Raw genomic sequence first — 24,255 nt, 5'->3', positions numbered from 1 at the left:
ATAAAGGTAGTACATAAGTTTCTACAGCCAATATATAAAGATTATGTAATACAGTGTGACATCCCCCCTCCCAAAAAAATTTTACTGAGAAAAAAATTCATTTTGCACATAACTGCTAGATGGCAGCACTTACATCTACCACAGGGACCTCTGGTGGCAGTTTAAACATCTGTTTACTTGCTTCTTCCTCTGTCTCCTCTTCATCTTCTCTATCTTTTCCTTTCCCTTTGCCTTTCCCCTTCTTTCCTTTCCCTCCTTTCTTCCCTCCTTTTGCTGATCCTGTCTGACCTAGCATCATGGATCTTCAAATAAAAGAGTCCACAATAAAACATAAGTTATCAAACATTATGAACTGAGTACATTCCTACAACCACTGCCACTAAGACAACACCGTTTCCATTTCATAATTCCTGATGACCAATAATCAAATTTTTCAAAAAAGTGTTGTCAAACTTATATTAATGCACTGGCTTACCTTGTAGCTACACATAACCTTGTTTTGGATTTTAATCTGTGCACACAATACAATATCTCAGCCTGCTAAAATCAGGTAGCCAACTAGATAAAGTCAACTTTAGGTCAAGCAAGGTTCTGAGAGGACATGTGTGTACATTGTTGCCAGGACAATCAACTGTGGCTCAAGGGGCTTACTTCAACCAAATATTTCAGGTCTGCAGCCATTTATATTCCTGGTAATATTTCAGCAGTCTGTCCTTATTAAATGAGACTGCCATTGGGTGAAAATGTCTGAAAATATGGCATGGAGTCAGACCTCCCCCCTCCCACATACAAAACCAGATCTGGGCTCTATAACTCAAAAGCATTGCAAATTGCGACCACACTCAAACATGTCAATATTGCCTAACTGGAAGAAAATGCAATGTGTGATGAAGCACTAACAGCAATATCACGGCATGTTTCCAGGCTGTTATTTGAGACTAGTAAATCCTGTTGTAATTGTCTTTGCGTTTGCATAATTTGTCATTATACAGTGTCAATAATATGATTAAATATTGTGGAAAATTTTGGTTACTAATCATAATAGCAATAACAAAGCATGGAAGATTAGAAAACATTGAGTCACTCAGAACCTCTCACAGAAAAAGCTTGTGGCAAATTTCATGTGAAATAAGATGCATATATAGAATATTATTTCATGAAAGACTAAAAAAAATTACTGATGAACATTTTACAAGCATTTTACTAAGCACAAAAATTTCACAATTGGTCACACTGCGACCTTCCTCAGAGTGTATTATTATGAGACTGAGCACTACTCACTAATGTATCAGTACTTATAGTATCAATCCATAATAACATGTGCACTTCCCTTATTGAATTGTTTTTCACATTTTATTGGTGTCAAACACTTCAAACAGTAGTATTTGTAATTGTGATATTCCTATAAATTAAAATTATCTCTTGATTAGCTACAAATCTGTCAGCAAACAAAAGCGCCCAGCAATAATTTTGCCCAGACAGATAACTACTGTAGTGACATTTATGCCAGACATTTTTTCACAAAAGGAGGCAACAGAGCTGAAATCTCAAGATCGTACATCCCTCCAGATGTACAGTAAGCTACAGGGCTGAAATCTCAAGATCGTACATCCCTCCAGATGTACAGTAAGCTACAGGGCTGAAATCTCCAGATCCTACATCCCTCCAGATGTACTGTAAGCTACAGAGCTGAAATCTCCAGATCCTACATCCCTCCAGATGTACAGTAAGCTACAGGGCTGAAATCTCCAGATCCTACATCCCTCCAGATGTACAGTAAGCTACAGGGCTGAAATCTCCAGATCCTACATCCCTCCAGATGTACAGTAAGTTAAAGGGCTGAAATCTCCAGATCCTACATCCCTCCAGATGTACAGTAAGCTACAGGGCTGAAATCTCCAGATCCTACATCCCCCCAGATGTACAGTAAGTTAAAGGGCTGAAATCTCCAGATCCTACATCCCTCCAGATGTACAGTAAGTTACAGTAAGCTACAGAAAGTCTACCTCAGACATGGTCAACAGCAGGGGGACCTGGGCATACCTTGGTATACAGCTTACACCAATTCCACCCTTTCAGGCAAAATGTCTAAATATACGGAATGACAAAATCTTGCAGAAGACTGAACCTGGTTTTGCAAACCTAGCCCTGCCAAAAGAATGTCTGCTCTTTTGTTTTCACTGGAAACTTCAATAGAAGTTATTAAAATAAGCCCAAATCAAAAAAGTTGCCTTAAAACTTGATTTAAAACCTTCATTATTAACAGAACTACCTAATTATATAAACTGATGTTGCTATACCTTAATTCAAGTACGTGTTAATGGCACAAATCTCTAGTTTACTTACGTACAGAAACTGCAAATTGTGTTGGATATGTGTGCTTGTTCAACATGTTAACATTGCTTAAATATAAATTTACGAAGACAGTGAAACTCGAAAAAAGTTCTAAAACAGACAAGCACAAGAAAAGGACATCACTGAGACATTAATTACACATTTCATATGTTCAAAAACACTAAAACACTATGTTAAACAAAAGCTAGCACAGCAGGTCACTGAAGGTCAATGTGAAGGTCACACTGACCAATCAAGTTTGCCAAAAAGTCTACATCAAAGTGAAGAACAATTCAAATATGTGATGCTACACAACACAGAATACATCCAAGTCACTGCATCCCACAGTCACACAAAGCAAGTTGTTTTACCTTCTGTTCCTTGGTTTTGACATCTGTTCTCTAAAAATTATGAGACAGCAAAAGCTGAGGTTCAAACAGTCCAGGACTTGCACAGATAAAGGAATCATTAACCAAACTTCTATTACTACTATAACATGAAAACACTGTGTTCATTTATGAAATCATGCAAAAACAAAATGTATAAAAGAAAAGAAAGTGTCAAAATATCTTATAAAGCAAGGACCATTCAAACTTTATTATTGCCTGAAACTCTTGAAGCCAAGCAACATAAATGTAACATAAACCTGATAATAAAAGCAGTGTTTCAGCCTTAAAAATAGGGGAATGTTACACTAGCAGCAGTACTGCCTTTAACCATTGCAGAAAGCATCCACAAGAACAGGACAGAACATCAAGGTGAATAGGAAAATGTAGAAACCAAACTCCCCAGACTAAGGGTCCCCCAAGGCATCCATTCCACCCCCCAGGGCTGTGGTCTCACCTGAGCTGATGGTAGCGTTCCACCTCCTTATCAAACTCTGCTATCCCAGACTCCTCATTCTCCCACGTGGCCTGCTCGTAAGGAAGGTCACGCCATTTAACAAGGTACCATGTCCTGCCATCTCTAGTTTGTCTGAAGACACAGAATGCTTTCAATGAAATTGACACCAATAACTTCCCAGTGTGTGTATTGTGTGAGCATGTACGCAAGCATGAATGTGTGTAAAAAACTATGCATTGCATTGCAAGTGTTAGAATTTACTACAAAAATTGGACATTTGCCATATCATCTTTCTTTCCCTTTCATTTCATTAAGGCTAAAAAATGCCTATCATTCTGATCAAACAATAAAGATATCAGTCTGTTTAATACGGACTGTTGCTACAGTATGACATTCTCTCTCTTAAAAATCCAGAGGAGAGTACAGGGCCAGAGAGAAGCAGCCAAATTACATATGCTCATTAAATTAAATGCAGTTATTACTGACAACCATCAATTCAAATAGCATAATAGATAGAACACAACTTATTTTAAAAACCTGTTTATGTACATTTCCTTGATTTTCTAGGACATTTTAAAAACATCTTTTACACACACACACACACACACACACACACACACACACACACACACACACACACACACACACACACACACACACACACACACACACACACACACACACACTACTTGACAGGGGAGGTGCACTACCACCCCATTTCACCTGTGGTTGATGATCCTGTTGATGGTCAGCCACTCTGGTCGCACCCCATAGCGGTAGAACCTCCCCTCCAGGTTGTGGGGGTCTTCCTCTTTATAATCCTTCATCCCAAAGCTGCTGCCGTCCTCCAGCGGCGGGGGCTCGTCCATGTCATTCTTCCTGATGTAGTTACGGTACATGGCTGGGTGGTAGACATCATACTACAATACAAACAACACTGGAACTACTAGTTATGGTACATGGCTGGGTGGTAGACATCATACTACAATACAAACAACACTGGAAGTACTAGTTACGGTACATGGCTGGGTGGTAGACATCATACTACAATACAAACAACACTGGAAGTACTAGTTATGGTACATGGCTGGGTGGTAGACATCATACTACAATACAAACAACACTGGAAGTACTAGTAATGGTACATGGCTGGGTGGTAGACATCATACTACAATACAAACAACACTGGAACTACTAGTTATGGTACATGGCTGGGTGGTAGACATCATACTACAATACAAACAACACTGGAAGTACTAGTTATGGTACATGGCTGGGTGGTAGACATCATACTACAATACAAACAACACTGGAAGTACTAGTAATGGTACATGGCTGGGTGGTAGACATCATACTACAATACAAACAACACTGGAAGTACTAGTAATGGTACATGGCTGGGTGGTAGACATCATACTACAATACAAACAACACTGGAAGTACTAGTTATGGTACATGGCTGGGTGGTAGACATCATACTACAATACAAACAACACTGGAAGTACATTTTTAACTATTTGCTTCAGCTCTAAACATCATTTGAATACATCTTATGTTTCAAAACAAATCATCACATTTACTCTATATTGTAGCAGCACTCTAGACCCAGGGCAATTGCATAAGCAATTGCTTATCTTAAGAATGAAAAAATATCCTCATCGTTTACTTTTTAGCAGCTTTGTAACAGCCTTCGTTGACAATCATATAGTTGACACATCTTAAGAATTACTTTAAGTTCTTTAGATATAAAATGAGTGTTTGCTTAGGTGCCAGTGTGTTGTAGATGGGACCCTGCCAGCCAGCTGTGACTCAGTACAATCACAGCCATGTTTTGTGGATACCTGCAGTTCTGTTATCCAGCTACAGTGCCAGTAAGACATGTCATGCCACTTCACAAAGAACTCCCTGGTAGGCTTGTGGTCAAACTGGAAAAATAAATATAGCAATTTACAAGATCATCCAGTCTAACACATAAAACTATTTTACTTTTGTTCTTAAAATAGCTTTGTGGAAGATCATTTTTTGTACTGACTTAGACAACAAAGAAGCTCAACATAAAAGATATTGATTAAAAGTTAACAGATATCAGATATCCTTGGGGTAAACTTGGCAGTCATTGTGCATCCAGCTCACCTTCTTCTTGGTGGGGCTATGGGTGTGGTCCAGCTCGTCTGCCATCTTGGGAGGTTCCACCCAGCGCCATGTGAGGACTTTCTGGACTTTACCCTTCAGGGGCTCACACTGAAACATCATCAACTATATAGCTTTGGGCCATAGAAAACTGTCCACGTCTTAGTAACCTCAAAGGGAAATGATGTTCTCTATATTTTAAACAGTAATTTATTAGTCAGTAATTGGTTAATTAAAATTAACAACAATTGTTAATCTTGCTTAAGAAGTTATCAACGATTACCTAAACAACAAAATTTGCCCCAAGACTTACCCCACATCGCGGGCAGTGCCATTCTCCATCAGGAATCTCCTTCATGGGCGGGTTAAGACAGTGCATGTGATAGGCTGATGGACAGCTATCACAACACAAGAGGTCACCACCATCTTTACAAGCACGACAGAACTCCATGTGTTCATCCTCCTCCTGCTCCTGGGCACCCTCTGCCTCCTACAACATAGGGCAGCAGTGCATTTAACTGCATTATCTGGTGACATTTTATAATTATCTTTGTCTTTGTGGACTGTAAACTAAGCTTCCCACTTGAATTCAATTTTTCACATTAGTCTGTCATAAAATTTAGCTTCTGAAATGACTTTCAGTGTATTAGAAAATTTATTTAAATGTCTAAACAGCTACAAAATTTACACATTTCAATTATTGTGTAAACTGGTAGTAAAGATGCAATATAGGGTGAAAACAAAGAGATTTCCAAAAACAAGTCTCTACAATCTAGGCACTAGTCCACATTCCAGTGTGTGCAGTGTACAGGTGTCCTGGGACTCACACAGTGTGGACAGCTCCACTTCCCCTCAGGAGCCTCTTCTAGTTCTGGATCCAGACAGACCAGATGATAGGCACGTGGACACGTGTCACACAGGATGATCTCTCCTCCCTGCTGGCATACCTCACAGTAGTCCTGGTGGTCAGTCTGTAATGACAACAGTGGACAACATTACATAACATACTACAGGATATATCAACTTAACAGAACTTAACAACCTGCCATACTGTCTACTGGAACATAGCATACTGCCTCACAGCACATCACAGCTATATACACATTATTTTGTTTTACAGAAGATTGAACGACTAGAAGCACAAAATGATAAAACAGTTATCATGCCAAGATATCAGATAGATTTTCTTATAAACTGCAACATTGTTACATCTGTTAAAATTAAAGAACAGCACAATTTTCCACATCAGGTTTGTTAGTATATGGTCAATTAAACACTACAGTACACATTTAACCTTGAATAACTCAGTTATCTGAAAACCCTTATCACCACATTTCCTACTGTTGAAGACTTGCAATATGTCCTATTTCAACCACTTTCATAGCAATTCCCTTCATCATGAAGGGTCTAAAATATATGTTTTATATCATAAATGAGGTATGTTTGAATTTTAGGGAAAATTAATCAGGATAATCAGTGAATGAACATCTAAATTTAGAAAAGAAATGCTGACATTTTGCACACTGACCAAGGGCAGAATAAATCTCCATTTCCTAGTACTTTTCCATACAGATACAATTCTTCAAAACATACACCTTTCCTCCACAATGAAAGGTCGGTGGTCATAATTGTATAAAAGGTAAATATTTCTTTACAATTTCATTTCCACAGCTGATAAGAATAACAGGCAAATAAAAACAGAATTTTGTAATGCAAATGTTCACGCAGCTTGCAGTTCTGTAAGCGTGGGAAATAAAGCAGTAAGCTTGTCAATGTCAATCAGATAGCAACACATCAATCACTGGGGAATTCATAAGTTGTATCCCAAATACCCAACCCAACAAAACTCTCATTATTGCAACTGACAATTTAAATGTTAATAGTATGTGAAAAAATACAGCTAAGTTGTGCAAAAAATACCATTAACAAAATGAAGACAGATTGTAGGAATATATATATTTGAAATAATTTACTTCAAATTTCTGTTTGTTTTCTGTTTAGGTTGGTGACAGACAGGAATGGGAATAGCAGGGGTTAATCTTAAAACCCCACCATCAATCTTTCCATGATCCAAAAATAATTTGAGTTAGTGTGCAAAATCAATGATAGCACTTATAAACAATAAAGTGCCAACAAACAATTTTTAACATTTTAAACCCCCCTCCACCCCACTGGTTGTTTGTTTAGATGAAAGTGTCAAATGTTGAAAAGAAAGCAACTTTGAATACTGTCATGCTGATCAGGACTTGACAGGTTTTGGTCATTGTTTACTTTATCATTTAAGAACGGACATCGGAAAGTTGAGACACTGGAATACATAACATGGCATCTAGCAGCCCACTACCAACCTCATATCCGTCTGCGTCGTTAAGGTTCGCAGGAAAAGTACTGGTTCGTTTGATCTTCTTAGAGGCATTCCGCCCTCGGCCTTTCTTCATTTTACACTTTCTAACAGTGGGGGTCCCCTGGGGCTCTTGGGAGAGGGAGTTGGACGGAGAGGCCAGGAGAAAGAAAGAAAATTTTAAAAAACTAAATATCGCTAGTGAACAGCAAGTCTAAGATAAGAATAGATCAAGAGATGAATACAGAAAGAATATTTATCAAAGGGAATAAAAAGACCAAGATAAGAATAGATGACAAGATATATGCAGAAGAGATCATCTAGGGCTGGGGAAAATGTCAATTTTTTTATATGAAGATTTCTTCCATTTTATGTTTGTATTTTTATTTCTAAGCCAAAAATCTTCTTTGGAGACTTATCACTGTTAAGATCATGTTGGTTCACATAGTGAATGTCTAGATAAGAATGCTCAGGCAGAAGCTCTTAACACCACATTCAGACTAGATGGCGCTGGAGGTGGGTTCCAAGGCACAGAAGACAGTGCTGATGGGGTCATGGGCAAATCAGTTGATACTAGTTAGCAAAATAATCAGCAAAGAAGTTTTCTTTTCCTTATTTTGTTTGAGAAATCATGAAGGTAGCAGTAATCATGGCTGGTTGCATAGGCTGTCGTTAACCAGTGCAGTTAAAGCTAAAGTGTATCCCTTTCCACTCCAAATATTACAGTGAAAGTTATGTTAATCCAAAACAGACCAACAATAAAAAGTGATAAAAGTGTAAAAACAAGACTTTCTATATTCCAGGTTTACCTTAACTCTCTACTGCTAAAACTGGCATTATTTGGCATTTAAAAGTTAATTCCACAAACACAAATTATTAAAGAAAGGTACACAGATAGCTTTAGTTTTTTCTTTAATATTGCAATTAAATGAAAAATGTCAAAGGAAAACAGTTTTTTTTTCTAGATCATCTGAAGCAGCTTGTCTTTCATCCCAGGCAGTTCAACAGAAGAGGGTATGGGGTTATTACCAAGAATGGGTTAAGTTGATGAAAGTTTAATAACGAGATAAGAAATGTTAAGAAAATGGCATCATTACTTTAAATAGTATGATTTCTTAAAGTTTTACACTAAATATGACTGACTTAAGACCCTTCTATTTTGAAAATCTCAAAGAAATAAACAACACCACTGCAATTTAAGCTAGTAGCACATGTGGTTAAAACTGCATTTTGGTGCAACCAAGTACACTGGGTATACACTGCTCTAGCTTTAGTTTCATTGTCACTACAAACATGTTACTGATTAACATTTCAGTGAAAGAACAAGTTTATTTTAGATGGAATATTATCTTTTGAATTCAGTGTATTACTCAGTTGTACCAGAAAATGCTTGTGTGATTGTCTAGTAAAGTAAAACAACAATCCAAGAAAAAAAAAACCAAAATATATGTATATTTACTTCATATCCCTCCGCTTCTGCCTCAGACAAGAAGGAATCCTTTTTGACCTTGGCCTTCTTGGCGTTACGCCCGCGACCTTTCTTCACTTTACTTTTCTTTGGGGCAGACATGTTACTGGATTCTGACTGGACTTCACTGATAATACTGGCCTCCTCCAGCTGACGTTCAAACTCTTCATCACTGGTGTTGAAGCCGCCACCTTCCTCCAGCTCTTCCTGATCAACAGAAATAAAACAAGGCAGCAAAGCTGTCAAATGTACAGACAAAAAACAGAAAATAAAGATGCAAAAAAGGTCATTTTGTCAATTTTGATGCAATAATAAATAATGCTTATAATAGCACTGTCAGTCAACACTGAATTTTAATCTTGCACAACAGGTAACATGGTCAATAACAGGAGCGGACCCAGAGATATTTTCTGACAGTATTACAAAGTATCTATGTTGATCCATCCTCCATTTTGATGGTGTTCCAACAGAAAAAAATAGATACCAGTCAATATAAACTTAATAACCTGACTGTCTTCCGGAAGACCCAGAAGATGGTCTCAATCCACCCCTTCAATAAGATTACAGTTTCAGGACCATGAGAGTTCAAATTCGTATTATGAAAGTCTCAATATTTGAAAAATGATGACAGTGCATAAAATAATATTACATAACGTTTAAAGACATAAAAAACAATACAACTGCTTATGTAGAAATACAGAAAATGTGCAGAGCCCCAGGCAGATGACAGCCTGCCTGGGGCTAAAAGTCACAAATGCAAGTGTTTGAGAAAAAATTATAAAGGAAAACAACAAAACTAGAAAAGCACTTTGAGAGTGCAGACCTCTGCCAAGGCAGCAATTGTTGATTATTATTGATAATTGATTGATTATTGATCCGGACCACCACCAAAAATTAATCATTGTCCTCTTTGGCCCACTTCCGACAGTTCCTGAAAATTTCTGCAAAATCAGTCCATAACCTTTTGTGTTATGTGGATGACAGACAAACAGGGGTGAAAATATAACCTCCTTGGCAGAGCTTGAGGTAAATATAATTCCAATGAAGCTGCTATTCAAACTTTTAATCTTCCAGTTTGATATATATATATATATTTAAAACTTATTTGCAATATTAAACAAAATTTACCTGCATAATTATCACTGCTTCCTTATTATTAATCTAGCAGAGAGCTTTACCTTTGGGAGTTTACAGGGAAATATCAACAAGTGTGCTTTACGTAATCTCATTTAATGGCCTATTAAAGCAAATGACTTTATAACTCTGAAATTAATCTAGTGATACCCAAGGGTAATTTATAGACTGACCCACTCAAAGGTCTTCAGGCCCATAAGTCACACCTTAAGAAAAGCACAAAACCATAATGCCCAAAATAGGAGACTACCAATCCTGATGCAATAATTAATACATTATGTTTAACTGCACAGTCAACATCAACTTATGCACAACAGGTAACACAGACGAAAGTAAAAGCATAAGGCTTCAGGCCCATCAGAGTTCAAGTTTATACTTAGAAAGTGCCAGAATGAGAAAAATGAAAATTTCACAAAAAATGCATAAATACAATAAACATGATAATCCAATAGAGCTGGTTTTCTCATGAGCTGAAGGCCAATCCTAAAAATCGTACTTGTAAGTTTAAAATTATAATAACTAGCACAGTTTTCTTTTCATAATGTTTGCAGTAGCAGTGCAAAAAGATTGTCAATTTTGATGTAACATTACATAATAAATTAGAGAATAATTATCACCAATTTTTGTTTATTGACTATAAATAGGATGGACATGTAGAAAATATGATTACCATTTGGCTTCATGTCCATGGGAGCTCCGAGTCCCACAATGAATATGCCAAAAAAGATAATGAATATAACACTAAAATGTATAACTTCCAGAAAAAGAAGCCAATTAGACTGCTTTTCTAACTCAGGCTGCATTTTAGTCCTGTGTTTCTTTTTTGAAAGTTTGACAGTCATAAGTAACACGGTTTTTCCATAATGGTCATCAAGGCAGCAGCACCAAAAATTGTGTTTTCTTCTATTTTGATGCAACATTACATAATGCTTAACAGCATAATGACCATCGATTTTTAATAATAAAATATAAGTGTCATGGATTTTCACAAAATGTGACTAGCACGGGTCTTCAAGCCCGTGGAGGTTCTAAGTCGCACCTTGGAAATGCCAATATGTGAAAAATTAAATTTTCACAAAAAACTGTTTAATTGCCAGAAAAATTTACCAAACAGACTGCATTGCCTACTGAAGCTGTATTTTAGACCCATGTTTCTTTCCTGTAAGTTTGAGAACAGTAATTGACATGATTTTCCTTAAATGGTCATCATGGGAGCAGTGCCCAAAATAGGGGTTTCTTCAAATTTTGATGCAACATTACATAATGTTTAACAGCATAATGACCATCAATTTTTAATTATAAAATATTAGTATCACGGATATTCAGGAAATGTGACAAGCAAAGGTCTTCAGGATCATGGAACTTCAAAGTCACACCTTGAAAATGCCAATAAGTGAAAAATTAAATTTTCACAAAAAACTGTTTAATTGCCAGAAAAATTTACCAAACAGACTGCATTGCCTACTGGAGCTGTATTTTAGTCCCATGTTTCTTTCCTGTAAGTTTGAGAACAGTAAGTGACATGATTTTCCTTAAATGGTCATCATGGGAGCAGTGCCCAAAATAGGGGTTTCTTCAAATTTTCATGCAATATTACATAATGTTTTACAGCATAATGACCATCAATTTTTAATTATAAAATATTAGTATCATGGTTATTCAGAAAATGTGACTAGCAAAAGCCTTCAGGCCCATGGAACTTCAAAGTCACATATTGAAAATGCCAAAATGTAAACAATACAGCACTGTTCTGAAATGGGTTTTTTTTCCATTTTTAACACTTTTTAAACATAAAACAAAATAAACAGTTTACTGCCATTTTTATATGACCAATGAAGAAAATTGATGAGATGGGAAAAGTATCAATAGAACAGTTTTAAATGCCCAACTTCCTCCATTCTGAGATTCTGAACATAGTGGATGAATGCATCTGACAAACTGCAATGATATGAGTGTATTTCCATTTTTGACACTTTATTACACAATACATGATAACAAGTTTACCATCATTTTTACAAAATCAACTAACAATGTTGTAAAGATGCAGGAAATGCCAAACAAACACATTTACGTATCTTATTAGTTCAATAATGAGACTGTTAACATGCCTAAGAATTGAATGTGAGGAAATGTGAAAAAACAGCATTACCTTTTAAAATAATGGACTGATTATGCTGATTTTCAAACTCAACCTGCGTTTTAGTAAGATTGGCCCCTCCTGTGAGTATAATGACAATTGGCCAATCTGTTTTTCTTATATTGTGTTATCAGTGTTGCATATATACTGAAAAAAGTGAAAAAAAACAGCATAAATTCCCTATAAAGGACCCGATCGTGCTGATTTTCGAACTTGACCTGCGTATTATGAATATTTATCAGTTCTGTAAGTTTCAAGCCAAAGGGTAAAACAGCTCTTCATTTATTGTGTTATCAGTGTTGCAAAAATGCTGAAAAAAAGTGAAAAAATAGCCTAAATTCACTAAAAATGACCCGATCATGCTGATTTTCGACATTGACCTGCGTATTATGAATATTCATCAGTTCTGTAGGTTTCAAGCCAAAAGGTCAAATGGTTTTCCATTTATGGTGTTATCGGTGCTGCATATATGCTGAAAAAAGAGAAAAAATAGCCTAAATTCACTAAAAATGACCCAATCACGCTGATTTTCGAACTTGACCTGCGTATTATGTATATTCATCAGTTCTGTAAGTTTCAAGCCAAAAGGTAAAATGGTTTTCCACTTATCGTGTTATCGGTGCTGTATATATGCTGAAAAAAGTGAAAAAACAGCATAAATTCCCTATAAGTGACCCGATCATGCTGATTTTCGAACTTGACCTGCATATTATGAATATTCATCAGTACTGTAAGTCTCAAGCCAAAAGGTACAATGGTTTTCCACTTATCGTGTTATCGGTGCTGCATATATGTTGAAAAAAGTGAAAAAACAGCATAAATTCCCTAAGAGTGACCCGATCATGCTGATTTTAGAACTTGACCTGCGTATTATGAATATTCATCAGTTCTGCAAGTTTCAAATCAAAAGGCAAAATGGTTTTCCACTTATCGTGTTATCGGTAAAAGTGCACGGCGACGGCGACGGCGACGGCGACGACGACAGACGCAGATGATGGCTATATGTACAGACACATCTGTGTCTGTACATAAAAATAGCATCAACTATCAAAAACACTCACTTCCATGGTGGTTAATCTCATCTACTTGACCAGTGGTTCAATTATGACTACATAAAACTGGACAACCAAAGAAATTGCTGTTCCAAAATTTTAGTTTAGCTTTATGCAGTTAACACTATGATGATCAGCTGAACAGACTGACAATAACATAGCCAGTAATTAGGTCATCAAAGTGAAAGATGCAGGAAATTTTAAATAACAACAGAGATATTACTATTACTATCTCTTTTGAATTACTTTTTTCAATAAATAGGTATAATGAAAGTCGTTAGTTGAATACAATGAAGTACTACTTTACAAAAGTCTTACATCGCTTCCCTTTTTCCTCTTCTTCTTCTTGGTGAGTTTGATCTTCAGAGGGGCCACAGACTTGCCTTTGCCCTTGCCTTTCTTCCCCTTCTGCTTAGAGGGCGTCCCTGGGGTACTGTCTACATCCCCCAGGTCTCCGTCATTACTGCCCTCCACACTGATATCAGGGTCAGCCTCTGATAGCAACACAATAAACACTGGATGTCAGAATTATGTCAAACCATGCAATAATGAGAGAATCCTATCCTGGATACAGTATGGCAAAGTATTTCTTTCAGCCAATTAGCCTGATGATTTGTACAAAAATGTTGAACTAAATCAATGATAAATTTGTCAATAAACAGTAAATATTTTGTTTAGTTACAGTAATATATTTAGTATATATGGCTGCTACATACAAGGGTTAAGTGAGAGAAGCTACATTTCACAAAAGGTACACTTTAGAAACATATCACATTCTGAGGTTAGGAGCAAGTAAGTAAGTAAGTAAGCTTATACAGAAACAAGTGTTTTAAATCTTAGACTAGAATAAGTCTGAATTCATGACTTACCTTTCTGAAGCTCAGGTAAAGCCCCTAAAGCCAAGAACTCTCTCCACTTGGCAGCGACAAGTGACGTCATCTTTGTCATGGGACATTTAGGATTCTCTTTGGCCAGCAGGGGGCGAATGTGTGCAGAGTATGCCTTATAGGTGGTGAGGTTGACAAAGTCTTCATCAGAGTATTCAAGTTCCACATTCAGGAGTCCATGTTCTTGGCATATCTCTTCTGCTGTCTTCTGCTCCTAATGACAAATTGCTGTTAAATGTTACATAAAGATCTAGCTAACTAGTACTAGTAGCTGTTAAATGTTACATAAAGATCTAGCTAACTAGTATTAGTAGCTGTTAAATGTTTCATAAAGATCTAGCTAACTAGTACTAGTAGCTGTTAAATGTTTCATAAAGATCTAGCTAACTAGTATTAGTAGCTGTTAAATGTTTCATAAAGATCTAGCTAACTAGTACTAGTAGCTGTTAAATGTTTCATAAAGATCTAGCTAACTAGTACTAGTAGCTGTTAAATGTTTCATAAAGATCTAGCTAACTAGTATTAGTAGCTGTTAAATGTTTCATAAAGATCTAGCTAACTAGTATTAGTAGCTGTTAAATGTTTCATAAAGATCTAGCTAACTAGTATTAGTAGCTGTTAAATGTTTCATAAAGATCTAGCTAACTAGTACTAGTAGCTGTTAAATGTTTCATAAAGATCTAGCTAACTAGTATTAGTAGCTGTTAAATGTTTCATAAAGATCTAGCTAACTAGTACTAGTAGCTGTTAAATGTTTCATAAAGATCTAGCTAACTAGTATTAGTAGCTGTTAAATGTTTCATAAAGATCTAGCTAACTAGTACTAGTAGCTGTTAAATGTTTCATAAAGATCTAGCTAACTAGTATTAGTAGCTGTTAAATGTTTCATAAAGATCTAGCTAACTAGTACTAGTAGCTGTTAAATGTTTCATAAAGATCTAGCTAACTAGTACTAGTAGCTGTTAAATGTTTCATAAAGATCTAGCTAACTAGTACTAGTAGCTGTTAAATGTTTCATAAAGATCTAGCTAACTAGTACTAGTAGCTGTTAAATGTTTCATAAAGATCTAGCTAACTAGTACTAGTAGCTGTTAAATGTTTCATAAAGATCTAGCTAACTAGTACTAGTAGCTGTTAAATGTTTCATAAAGATCTAGCTAACTAGTATTAGTAGCTGTTAAATGTTTCATAAAGATCTAGCTAACTAGTACTAGTAGCTGTTAAATGTTTCATAAAGATCTAGCTAACTAGTACTAGTACCTGTTAAATGTTACATAAAGATCTAGCTAACTAGTACTAGTACCTGTTAAATGTTACATAAAGATCTAGCTAACTAGTACTAGTAGCTGTTAAATGTTTCATAAAGATCTAGCTAACTAGTACTAGTAGCTGTTAAATGTTACATAAAGATCTAGCTAACTAGTACTAGTAGCTCTTAAATGACCAGCAGATTGTACAACTGTTATATAAATCTCCAAAATGGAAAGAGAGGAAAAGTTTCTCCTCCTTCCCTTCCATTCTCAAAAAAATTAATAATAATAAATAGATAACATAATAATAATAAATTAAAAAATTACTTCCACCTTAACATAAATCTTGACAAGAGTTTTGTTTACACTTTTTATAAAAAATGATAGGATTAGAGCATATCCATTTTTGTTCACATAAAAACCCCTCACACAATAACACACTCTGATGCTGAATTTCAATCACAGTGCAAATACAGTGGTAGCAATATTAGATGCATTGTTGTGGAAGCTTAATGTTCATTTTTTTCTTGGAAATATAAATATTAAAGCAGAAATACAGGTAATAATAGTATGTCATAATGGAATAGAAACAAGGCAGCAAAGCTGTCAAATGTACAGACAAAAAACAGAAAATAAAGATGCAAAAAAGGTCATTTTGTCAATTTTGATGCAATAATAAATAATGCTTATAATAGCACTGTCAGTCAACACTGAATTTTAATCTTGCACAACAGGTAACATGGTCAATAACAGGAGCGGACCCAGAGATATTTTCTGACAGTATTACAAAGTATCTATGTTGATCCATCCTCCATTTTGATGGTCTTCCAACAGAAAACAAGCCAAAAGGTAAAATGGTTTTCCACTTATCTTGTTATCGGTGTTGTATATATGCTGAAAAAAGTGAAAAAACAGCATAAATTCCCTAAAAATGACCCCATTATGCTGATTTTTGAACTTGACCTGCGTATTATGAACATTCATCAGTTCTGCAAGTTTCAAGCCAAAAGGTAAAATGGTTTTCCACTTATCGTGTTATCGGTGTTGTATATATGCTGAAAAAAGTGAAAAAACAGCATAAATTCCCTAAAAATGACCCAATCATGCTGATTTTTGAACTTGACCTGCGTATTATGAATATTCATCAGTTCTGTAAGTTTCAAGGCAAAAGGTAAAATGGTTTTCCACTTATCGTGTTATCGGTGCTGCATATATGCTGAAAAAAGTGAAAAAACAGCATAAATTCCCTAAAAGTGACCCGATCATGCTGATTTTCGAACTTGACCTGCGTATTATGAATATTCATCAGTTCTGTAAGTTTCAAGGCAAAAGGTAAAATGGTTTTCCACTTATCGTGTTATCGGTGCTGCATATATGCTGAAAAAAGTGAAAAAACAGCATAAATTCCCTAAAAGTGACCCGATCATGCTGATTTTCGAACTTGACCTGCGTATTATGAATATTCATCAGTTCTGTAAGTTTCAAGGCAAAAGGTAAAATGGTTTTCCACTTATCGTGTTATCGGTGCTGCATATATGCTGAAAAAAGTGAAAAAACAGCATAAATTCCCTAAAAGTGACCCGATCATGCTGATTTTCGAACTTGACCTGCGTATTATGAATATTCATCAGTTCTGTAAGTTACAAACCAAAAGGAAAAACAGTTTTCCATTTATCGTGTTATCGGTAAAAGTGCACGGCGACGGCGACGACGGCAACGACGGCGACGACAGACGCAGATGACAGCTATATGTACAGACACATCTGTGTCTGTACATAAAAAGTTAAATATGGTTGTCAAATGTGTTTAATACTTCAGAAAACTGTTTTTTTTTTTTAATTTATTATCAAACAATTTCAAATTATTGGTTTGGCTAAAATCCTCCAGCCATTTTGATATCATTCCATTAAGTACAGATCTCCCCTCCCCACTTGAACTTCAGGTGCAATTCACGCCAGCTTCTTCATTTTGGATTCTCCAAAAGATCTACCTGGCCTTCAGCAGTGCCCGTCATTTGAGCATCTAAGCTGTTATATCAATTCATAGCTTACTGCTGTGGACGGCATGTGACAAAATAAAGAAGTCTGTGATTGGTGCAATACATTTATATCAAAAGTCTATTAAGATGTGGCAAGCAGGGATGTGGTAAGTATACAGGAACGTGGTAAGCAGGGATGTGGTAAGTATACAGGAACGTGGTAAGCAGGGATGTGGTAAGAAGGGATGTGGTAAGTAATCAGGGATGTGGTAAGCAGGGATGTAGTAAGCAAGAAGGGATGTGGTAATCAGGGATGTGGTAAGTAAGCAGGGATGTAGTAAGAAGGGATGTGGTAAGCAGGGATGTGATAAGTAAGCAGGGATGTGGTAAGTATGCAGGGATGTTTTAAGCAGGGACGTGGTAAGTATGAAGGGATGTGGTAAGCAGGGATGTTTTAAGCAAGGACGTGGTAAGTATGAAGGGATGTGGTAAGCAGGGGTGTGGTAAGTATGAAGGGATGTGGTAAGCAGGGATGTGGTAATCATGGATGTGGTAAGAAAGGATGTGGTAAGAAGAGAAATGGTAATCAAGGATGTGGTAATCAGGGATGTAGTAATCAAGGATATAGTAAGCAGGGACGTGGTAAGTAAGCAGGGATGTGGTAAGTATGAAGGGATGTGGTAAGCAGGGGTGTGGTAATCATGGATGTGGTAAGAAAGGATGTGGTAAGAAGAGAAATGGTAATCAAGGATGTGGTAATCAAGGATGTGGTAATCAAGGATGTGGTAAGCAGGGATGTGGTAATCAAGGATGTGGTAAGCAGGAATGTGGTAATCAAGGATGTGGTAAGAAGGTATGTGGTAATCAAGGATGTGGTAAGAAGGGATGTGGTAATCAAGGATGTGGTAATCAAGGATGTGGTAAGTATGCATGGATGTGGTAAGAAGGGATGTGGTAATCAAGGATGTGGTAAGCAGGGATGTGGTAAGCAGGGATGTGGTAATCAAGGATGTGGTAAGAAGGGATGTGGTAATCAAGGATGTGGTAAGTATGCATGGATGTGGTAAGAAGGGATGTGGTAATCAAGGATGTGGTAATCAGGGATGTGGTAAGCAGGGATGTGGTAAGCAGGGATGTGGTAATCAATGATGTGGTAAGAAGGGATGTGGTAATCAAGGATGTGGTAAGTATGCATGGATGTGGTAAGAAGGGATGTGGTAATCAAGGATGTGGTAAGCAGGGATGTGGTAATCAAGGATGTGGTAAGCAGGGATGTGGTAATCAAGGATGTGGTAGGAAGGGATGTGGTAATCAAGGATGTGGTAAGTATGCATGGATGTGGTAAGAAGGGATGTGGTAATCAAGGATGTGGTAAGCAGGGATGTGGTAATCAAGGATGTGGTATGTATGCATGGATGTGGTAAGAAGGGATGTGGTAATCAAGGATGTGGTAAGCAGGGATGTGTCAAGAAGGGAAGTGGTAAGGAAGGAAACTTCAAAATGAAGCATCTGGCCTGTCTCAGATCAATTCCTGTCCCCTTTCCCCACATATCTTTCTACATCAGAAGCACATCAGTGCACACACACGTTCACATCTGTGCGCACACCTTATCCACCTTGGGCGGCCTCTTCTTCTTCTCCTTGGCTGGCTTCTCTGGAATGTAGTCATCATCATTCCTGTCATCTTCCAATGCAGGATCTTCTCCTTGAGACTCCTGATTTCAAAAGATAAAACAATAAAATCAAAACATATACTTTTAAGTATTTAAGAATTATTTAGGTAAACTTTAAGTAATAATAAAGAAGGGGTTTAAGATTAACTTGAATCTGAAGACAGAAATATGATATGTTACATTTTTAAATTTCAAATTTTAGTAAAAATGTTTTCAAGATCACACATGGGTGATCATTAGGACCAGGTGGCCATCAATTTTTATTTTTTTTCCAAAATATCTTAAGTCTTCTTTTATTCTACTGACCTAGAGCAGAAAGAGTGGCCAGTGTTTACAAATGTTTATGATGCCCAGTTTTCATTTTACTGCCACATGAGATCAGTAGAAGCACTGCAGGCAGGACAACATTCACGGAAAAATTTACATTCATTACTTCCTCAAATTTACAAGTTCATACCAACTGACTCAGATTAAGCATTTGAAATTTGTTATAATTTCTGTATCCAAGACTGGAACAAATATACTTTGCAGCTGACTAACATTTATTGTACTGAAGAGGACCCAAATCAGTTGATCCCCTTCCCTACAGTACAAGACGTACCTCCAAGGTAACATCCATGGAGGCCACTGACTCATTGCCTCCATCTCCAATATCTACCTCCTCACTGGCACTCTTGCCCTTCTTCTTTTTCTTGGCTTTTTTCTTCTTTTCTGATCCATCTTTCATCTTTCTTTTCTTGCCCTTCTTGTTTTCAAGCACTATTTCAAGGGCACCCTCATTATCATCATCATAGTCTGTGGCAATAAAAAGAGAAAAATGTTAAATGTGTTCAGTGTCATACTTACCAGAAATGTGTTTACAAAAGGTAAAAAAAAAGTATATGTGATTGTCAAAAAAAGTAAAGTATTAAAGGATTATTGACAGGGCCCTTCATATTGCAAATTATGTTGAGGTTTGAAAATGCTGTACTTATTTCCAAGACAGTTTAACTTCAAAGTCTTATATGAGAGGGCACATCTACACACATCTTATGATAACCTTGAACTATATCTTAGCTAGAATCTCTTTCAAAACCTCTTTCATTAAAAATGTGAAACCTACAACAGAAATCATAATGAGCATGGGTGCTGCACACATAATGTGAAATAAAACAGAAGTTCCAGAAGACAACTGTAGCTGTAGTAGGTGTCTGTTCTGTCACCTCATCACTGCACACAATAATACATTCACAATTGACGTACAACAGTTGTTCTAATTGAATAGAAAGTTATATACGGTTGGAAACAGTTGTATATAAAATAACTGACTGAAATATGCCACTACTGCTCTAACTACATACAAATAAAGCATTCAAATCAGACATACAGGCTATTACAACATTTCTACTTTAGAAACCCCTGATATCACAGGACAACATTTCCACCTGCTGAGAATAGCAGACATTGCAAGATAACAGAGAAATACCTGGTCCTTCCACGACATTGAATATACAATATTTAACAACTTTTTATAATTCTCATTTTGCCATAAAAACAGGGGCTTCCCCAAAGAGGACAAAAAGGACAGCAAATCCTATCCCTGTTGTGACTACATGCTCACTAATTATTTGACAACAATGTGCTGTAAAAACCTGCTACTGACATGGATCTGTAAAAAAAACATGTTCAAAATATAACCTTTTTACATAATGATCTAAAATGAACATGCCAATACAAGACAACACTTAAAACACCAACTATTAATATTGTAAGACTACCATGCAGTTGACTAGACTTGTGTTACCAAGCAAGATGGACATCTAGGACCACTGCAGCATGCAGCTGATGGCTTTCATTCTGGTGCAACATGGCAGGAAAACTTGAAGATCTTCAATATTGCTTTTGTTTTTAATCAATATTTCAGAATTCACTGATCACCTTAACCAACAAACAGCAGGCAGTCTGAGACTTAACGTTCTATGGAGTGAAATTGATTTATATCTTGGTCCAGAAAGGCTATCAATAAGAGAATTGATAGCAATATTTAATACAACTATGACTGACGACAATAAAAACAAAGGATTAAATAAGACTGAAAACTTAACATGTAGGCTTTTGTGATTCATTAATTCTATTAATTAAAGAGGCAGAAATAAAAGTTAATTTTCTGCTACTAACAGAAAGCTGTCTGGGGTTGATTTTGAGTATGACTGTGTTGTTTGTTGTGTTGTAATCCTGGCCAGCAATGACCTCTGGGTAACTGGTCTGCTAGGACAGAAACAACAAATAAAACACTTCAATCCCTATTCAATAGGACATGAAAGAAGGCTGATTTCTGAAAATTGGAGGTGATCAAATGTTTCTGTCATATTATATGTGTTAGCTGGTTGTCTTCCTGCCATCTTCACCACTTCACACTGCAGCTAGTTCCTGGGAAGCAGCTTCTCTGCAGAATTTTGTCTGGTTTAACTATAACCACCATGTGTGAATCTGAATGTGCTGTTACATTCTATAGGTTATCAGACGACCTGCAGAGAAGTCAATGACCATCAACTGCCCGGTGAACAGCACATTCAACCATGCAAAGGCTGCTGGCACTTCAGTACCTACTTACTCTGTGAAACCTGTGTGTCTAGCTCAGGCACTGCAGGCTCCAGAAAGTCATTGGGAGAGGTATCAGTCTCTGAGGGGGCTGTCATAAGAAGTGGACAGGAAATCAGAGTATTTCTACTTAACCAGAATTATGGCATAACTAGGTGCAAAGAGGGTCAGGAATATGACTGGTTTACAAATGTCACTGAATGAACAATTATACCATAGCTAGGACTTCAAACAAGGGGGTAATTGCACTTGTATTTCCCATACAGACTTACCTGTATTTTCATACACTTCAATGTGTTCATCCTGTTGTTTTAAGTGCCAGGTTTGTTTGAAGTGCCAGTATAAGTCAGTTACAAATAATCCTCTCCTGTATGCAACAAGCAAGAGCAATAATATCCCGGCCATGCCTTGATATAATTATACTCTTAGGCTTCGTTCACATGCAATGTCTATTTTCTATTTTCTATTTTCGGTATGTCTTATGATCACGCTCTGTGCCCTGAACATCCCGCGGCGTAATTACTGGCAGCGCGAGCCAGTTACTTATAAGAAGCCAGTAATTACGCCGCGGGATATTCAGGGCACAGAGCGTGATCATAAGACATACCGAAAATAGAAAATAGAAAATAGACATTGCATGTGAACGAAGCCTTATATGTCACATACAGTGGATGACTTGTTTTTGTAACTTGTTCTTATCATTAGTATCTAATGTTCGTTTTAAAAAATATGTGAACTGCAACTCGACCAGCTTTACATAGGCAGTTGAATAAACCTGAAGCTGAACCCTTACATTTTGCATGCAGAATAAACATTTTGTCTGTATCTTGCTAAGTTTCAATTATAAAGTTTAAAAAACTGCGTATTTGATCAACAATAATATCATCAAAAGGCTCACAAATTATCTGCCATAGGTTACAGAATGCATCTGCATAGCAGATGTTTCAAACTTGTGTTGGTAGAGCAAAGGCATCTATTCTCTAATCATGTTGGAGAGGAGGTTTCCTGTTGTATCATATGAGGTTGTTCTATTTATCTGTGACTGTTGCCAATACTGGATGTGCACTTGTTTCATTTACCAACAAAGACCAAGAGGTAGATTTGGTTTGGCTTAAATTGGTGAAGGAAAATTTGAAATTGTATTCCAGTCATATGACACACATTTCTCTCCTCAAAACAAACAGTACCTGTACTGAAATACCTCTAATGCCTGCCATATTGAAGTAATTTCCAGAATATATGCTGGCCTCAAAAATGAGTAACACTGTCACCAGGTACCCAGTATCCATTAACTAACATTGTCTACATCTACTGTAAAATTAAATATTCAAAGAGAATGTGGTGGAATTTGCAAAAAATTGCCTTTTCTTTTTCCGTCCATCATTACTTATCATAAGAAATGTGTCTCCAGTATTTATATCTATAATATCACAATATTTTTTAAATAATGACGTACTTGGAAAAAAAACATGTAAATTTCTCATAAAATTAATGAAACTAAGACAGTTTAAGGGGGGAGCAAAACTGCAAAAACATTTCCAGATTTTATTAACAATGTGTGCAAAGAAAATATTGAGTTAAGTAATCCAACGTTTATTAGTTACATCTCTCCCTAATGCTTTGTTGATGACCTACTTAATACACAGTGCGCATGCGCAATAGCACCTGTTCCTGTTAATATATAGCTTAATATATATCCCATGAAAATATACATTAACAAAGAGATGCAAAAAAATCAACAAATTTTTTCAGCTGCAATTTCACAAGACTGTCTTCATAAAAAATGATCACTAAAGACCTGTCTGAGTCCTAAATTTACTGGGAAACCCCTCTATTTTAAGGGATTTTCTACTTGACAGGCTCTCATATGCAAATGAACAAAGAAGCGTGCTTTCGGAATCCCCTTTTTGTTTCGGTTGAAGTTCGCTGAATTTCAAAACAATTAGCAATACAGCAGCTAAAATACATTCTGATCGTTAATAATAAGCTACTCGCGTTTTAAAGTCACAAACAAAGCGGTTGATTGTTAATTAGCAGAATTGTTCTTTATCAAAAAGACGAAGGGGATTACTTACCGTCCATGGGATTATCCATATCTGCTTCCTCTGCCATTTTTCTTCTCCTCTGTATCGTTAACTGAATAAGGTCAATCACAGATTCTTTATCTTTGATTTGAGATCATTGACGGCACATATTATCCGACAGAATCAGTCCGATCGATCAATTTCCAATTGATGGGAGGGGGAAAATGGCCGCCGTTTGCTTTCAACCCCCAGTGACACGCATTAGTGATTACGATCGTCTTTGTCATGCGCAGTGCGGCGGCATTAATTGATTAAGGGATCTTCATATGATTAAAATAGATAAATGGCATGTATTTATGCCAAGAGCAATATTTTGATTTGGTTTGTCTCAATTTTTAATTTGCCATTGCATTTTTGCAAGGGT

General features: G+C 36.6%; 1 protein-coding gene across 20 annotated transcripts in view; it reads right to left on the bottom strand.

The window, feature by feature from the left end:
* Positions 1–24,109, bottom strand: part of LOC106171731 (ATP-dependent chromatin remodeler CHD5) — a 53,766-nt gene extending 29,657 nt beyond the window's left edge. For 9 of the 20 annotated variants that reach the window (XM_086994873.1, XM_086994872.1, XM_086994889.1 and 6 more), the window contains exons 1-15: positions 23,883–24,108; positions 19,829–20,022; positions 19,162–19,269; positions 14,309–14,540; positions 13,758–13,933; positions 9,108–9,323; positions 7,656–7,808; positions 6,135–6,278; positions 5,621–5,797; positions 5,311–5,418; positions 5,019–5,102; positions 3,901–4,097; positions 3,178–3,309; positions 2,706–2,735; positions 134–302 (exon numbers count right to left, since the gene is read on the bottom strand). In XM_086994873.1, the coding sequence (XP_086850999.1) occupies positions 134–302; positions 2,706–2,735; positions 3,178–3,309; positions 3,901–4,097; positions 5,019–5,102; positions 5,311–5,418; positions 5,621–5,797; positions 6,135–6,278; positions 7,656–7,808; positions 9,108–9,323; positions 13,758–13,933; positions 14,309–14,540; positions 19,162–19,269; positions 19,829–20,022; positions 23,883–23,919 (2,157 nt within the window). In that variant the 5' untranslated portion in view covers positions 23,920–24,108. Of the gene's footprint in view, positions 1–133; positions 303–2,705; positions 2,736–3,177; positions 3,310–3,900; positions 4,098–5,018; positions 5,103–5,310; positions 5,419–5,620; positions 5,798–6,134; positions 6,279–7,655; positions 7,809–9,107; positions 9,324–13,757; positions 13,934–14,308; positions 14,541–19,161; positions 19,270–19,828; positions 20,023–23,882 lie in introns of all 20 variants that reach the window. The other 11 variants (XM_086994874.1, XM_086994876.1, XM_086994877.1 and 8 more) reach the window with 11 other exon arrangements.
* Between the last annotated feature and the right edge of the window lie 146 nt (positions 24,110–24,255).

The sequence above is a fragment of the Lingula anatina genome, chromosome 9 (genome assembly GCF_051362555.1).
Source record: "Lingula anatina isolate TDL-2025a chromosome 9, LinAna3.0, whole genome shotgun sequence".
Taxonomy (NCBI): Eukaryota; Metazoa; Brachiopoda; class Lingulata; order Lingulida; family Lingulidae; genus Lingula; species Lingula anatina.
This window is presented reverse-complemented; position numbering and strand designations above follow the sequence as displayed.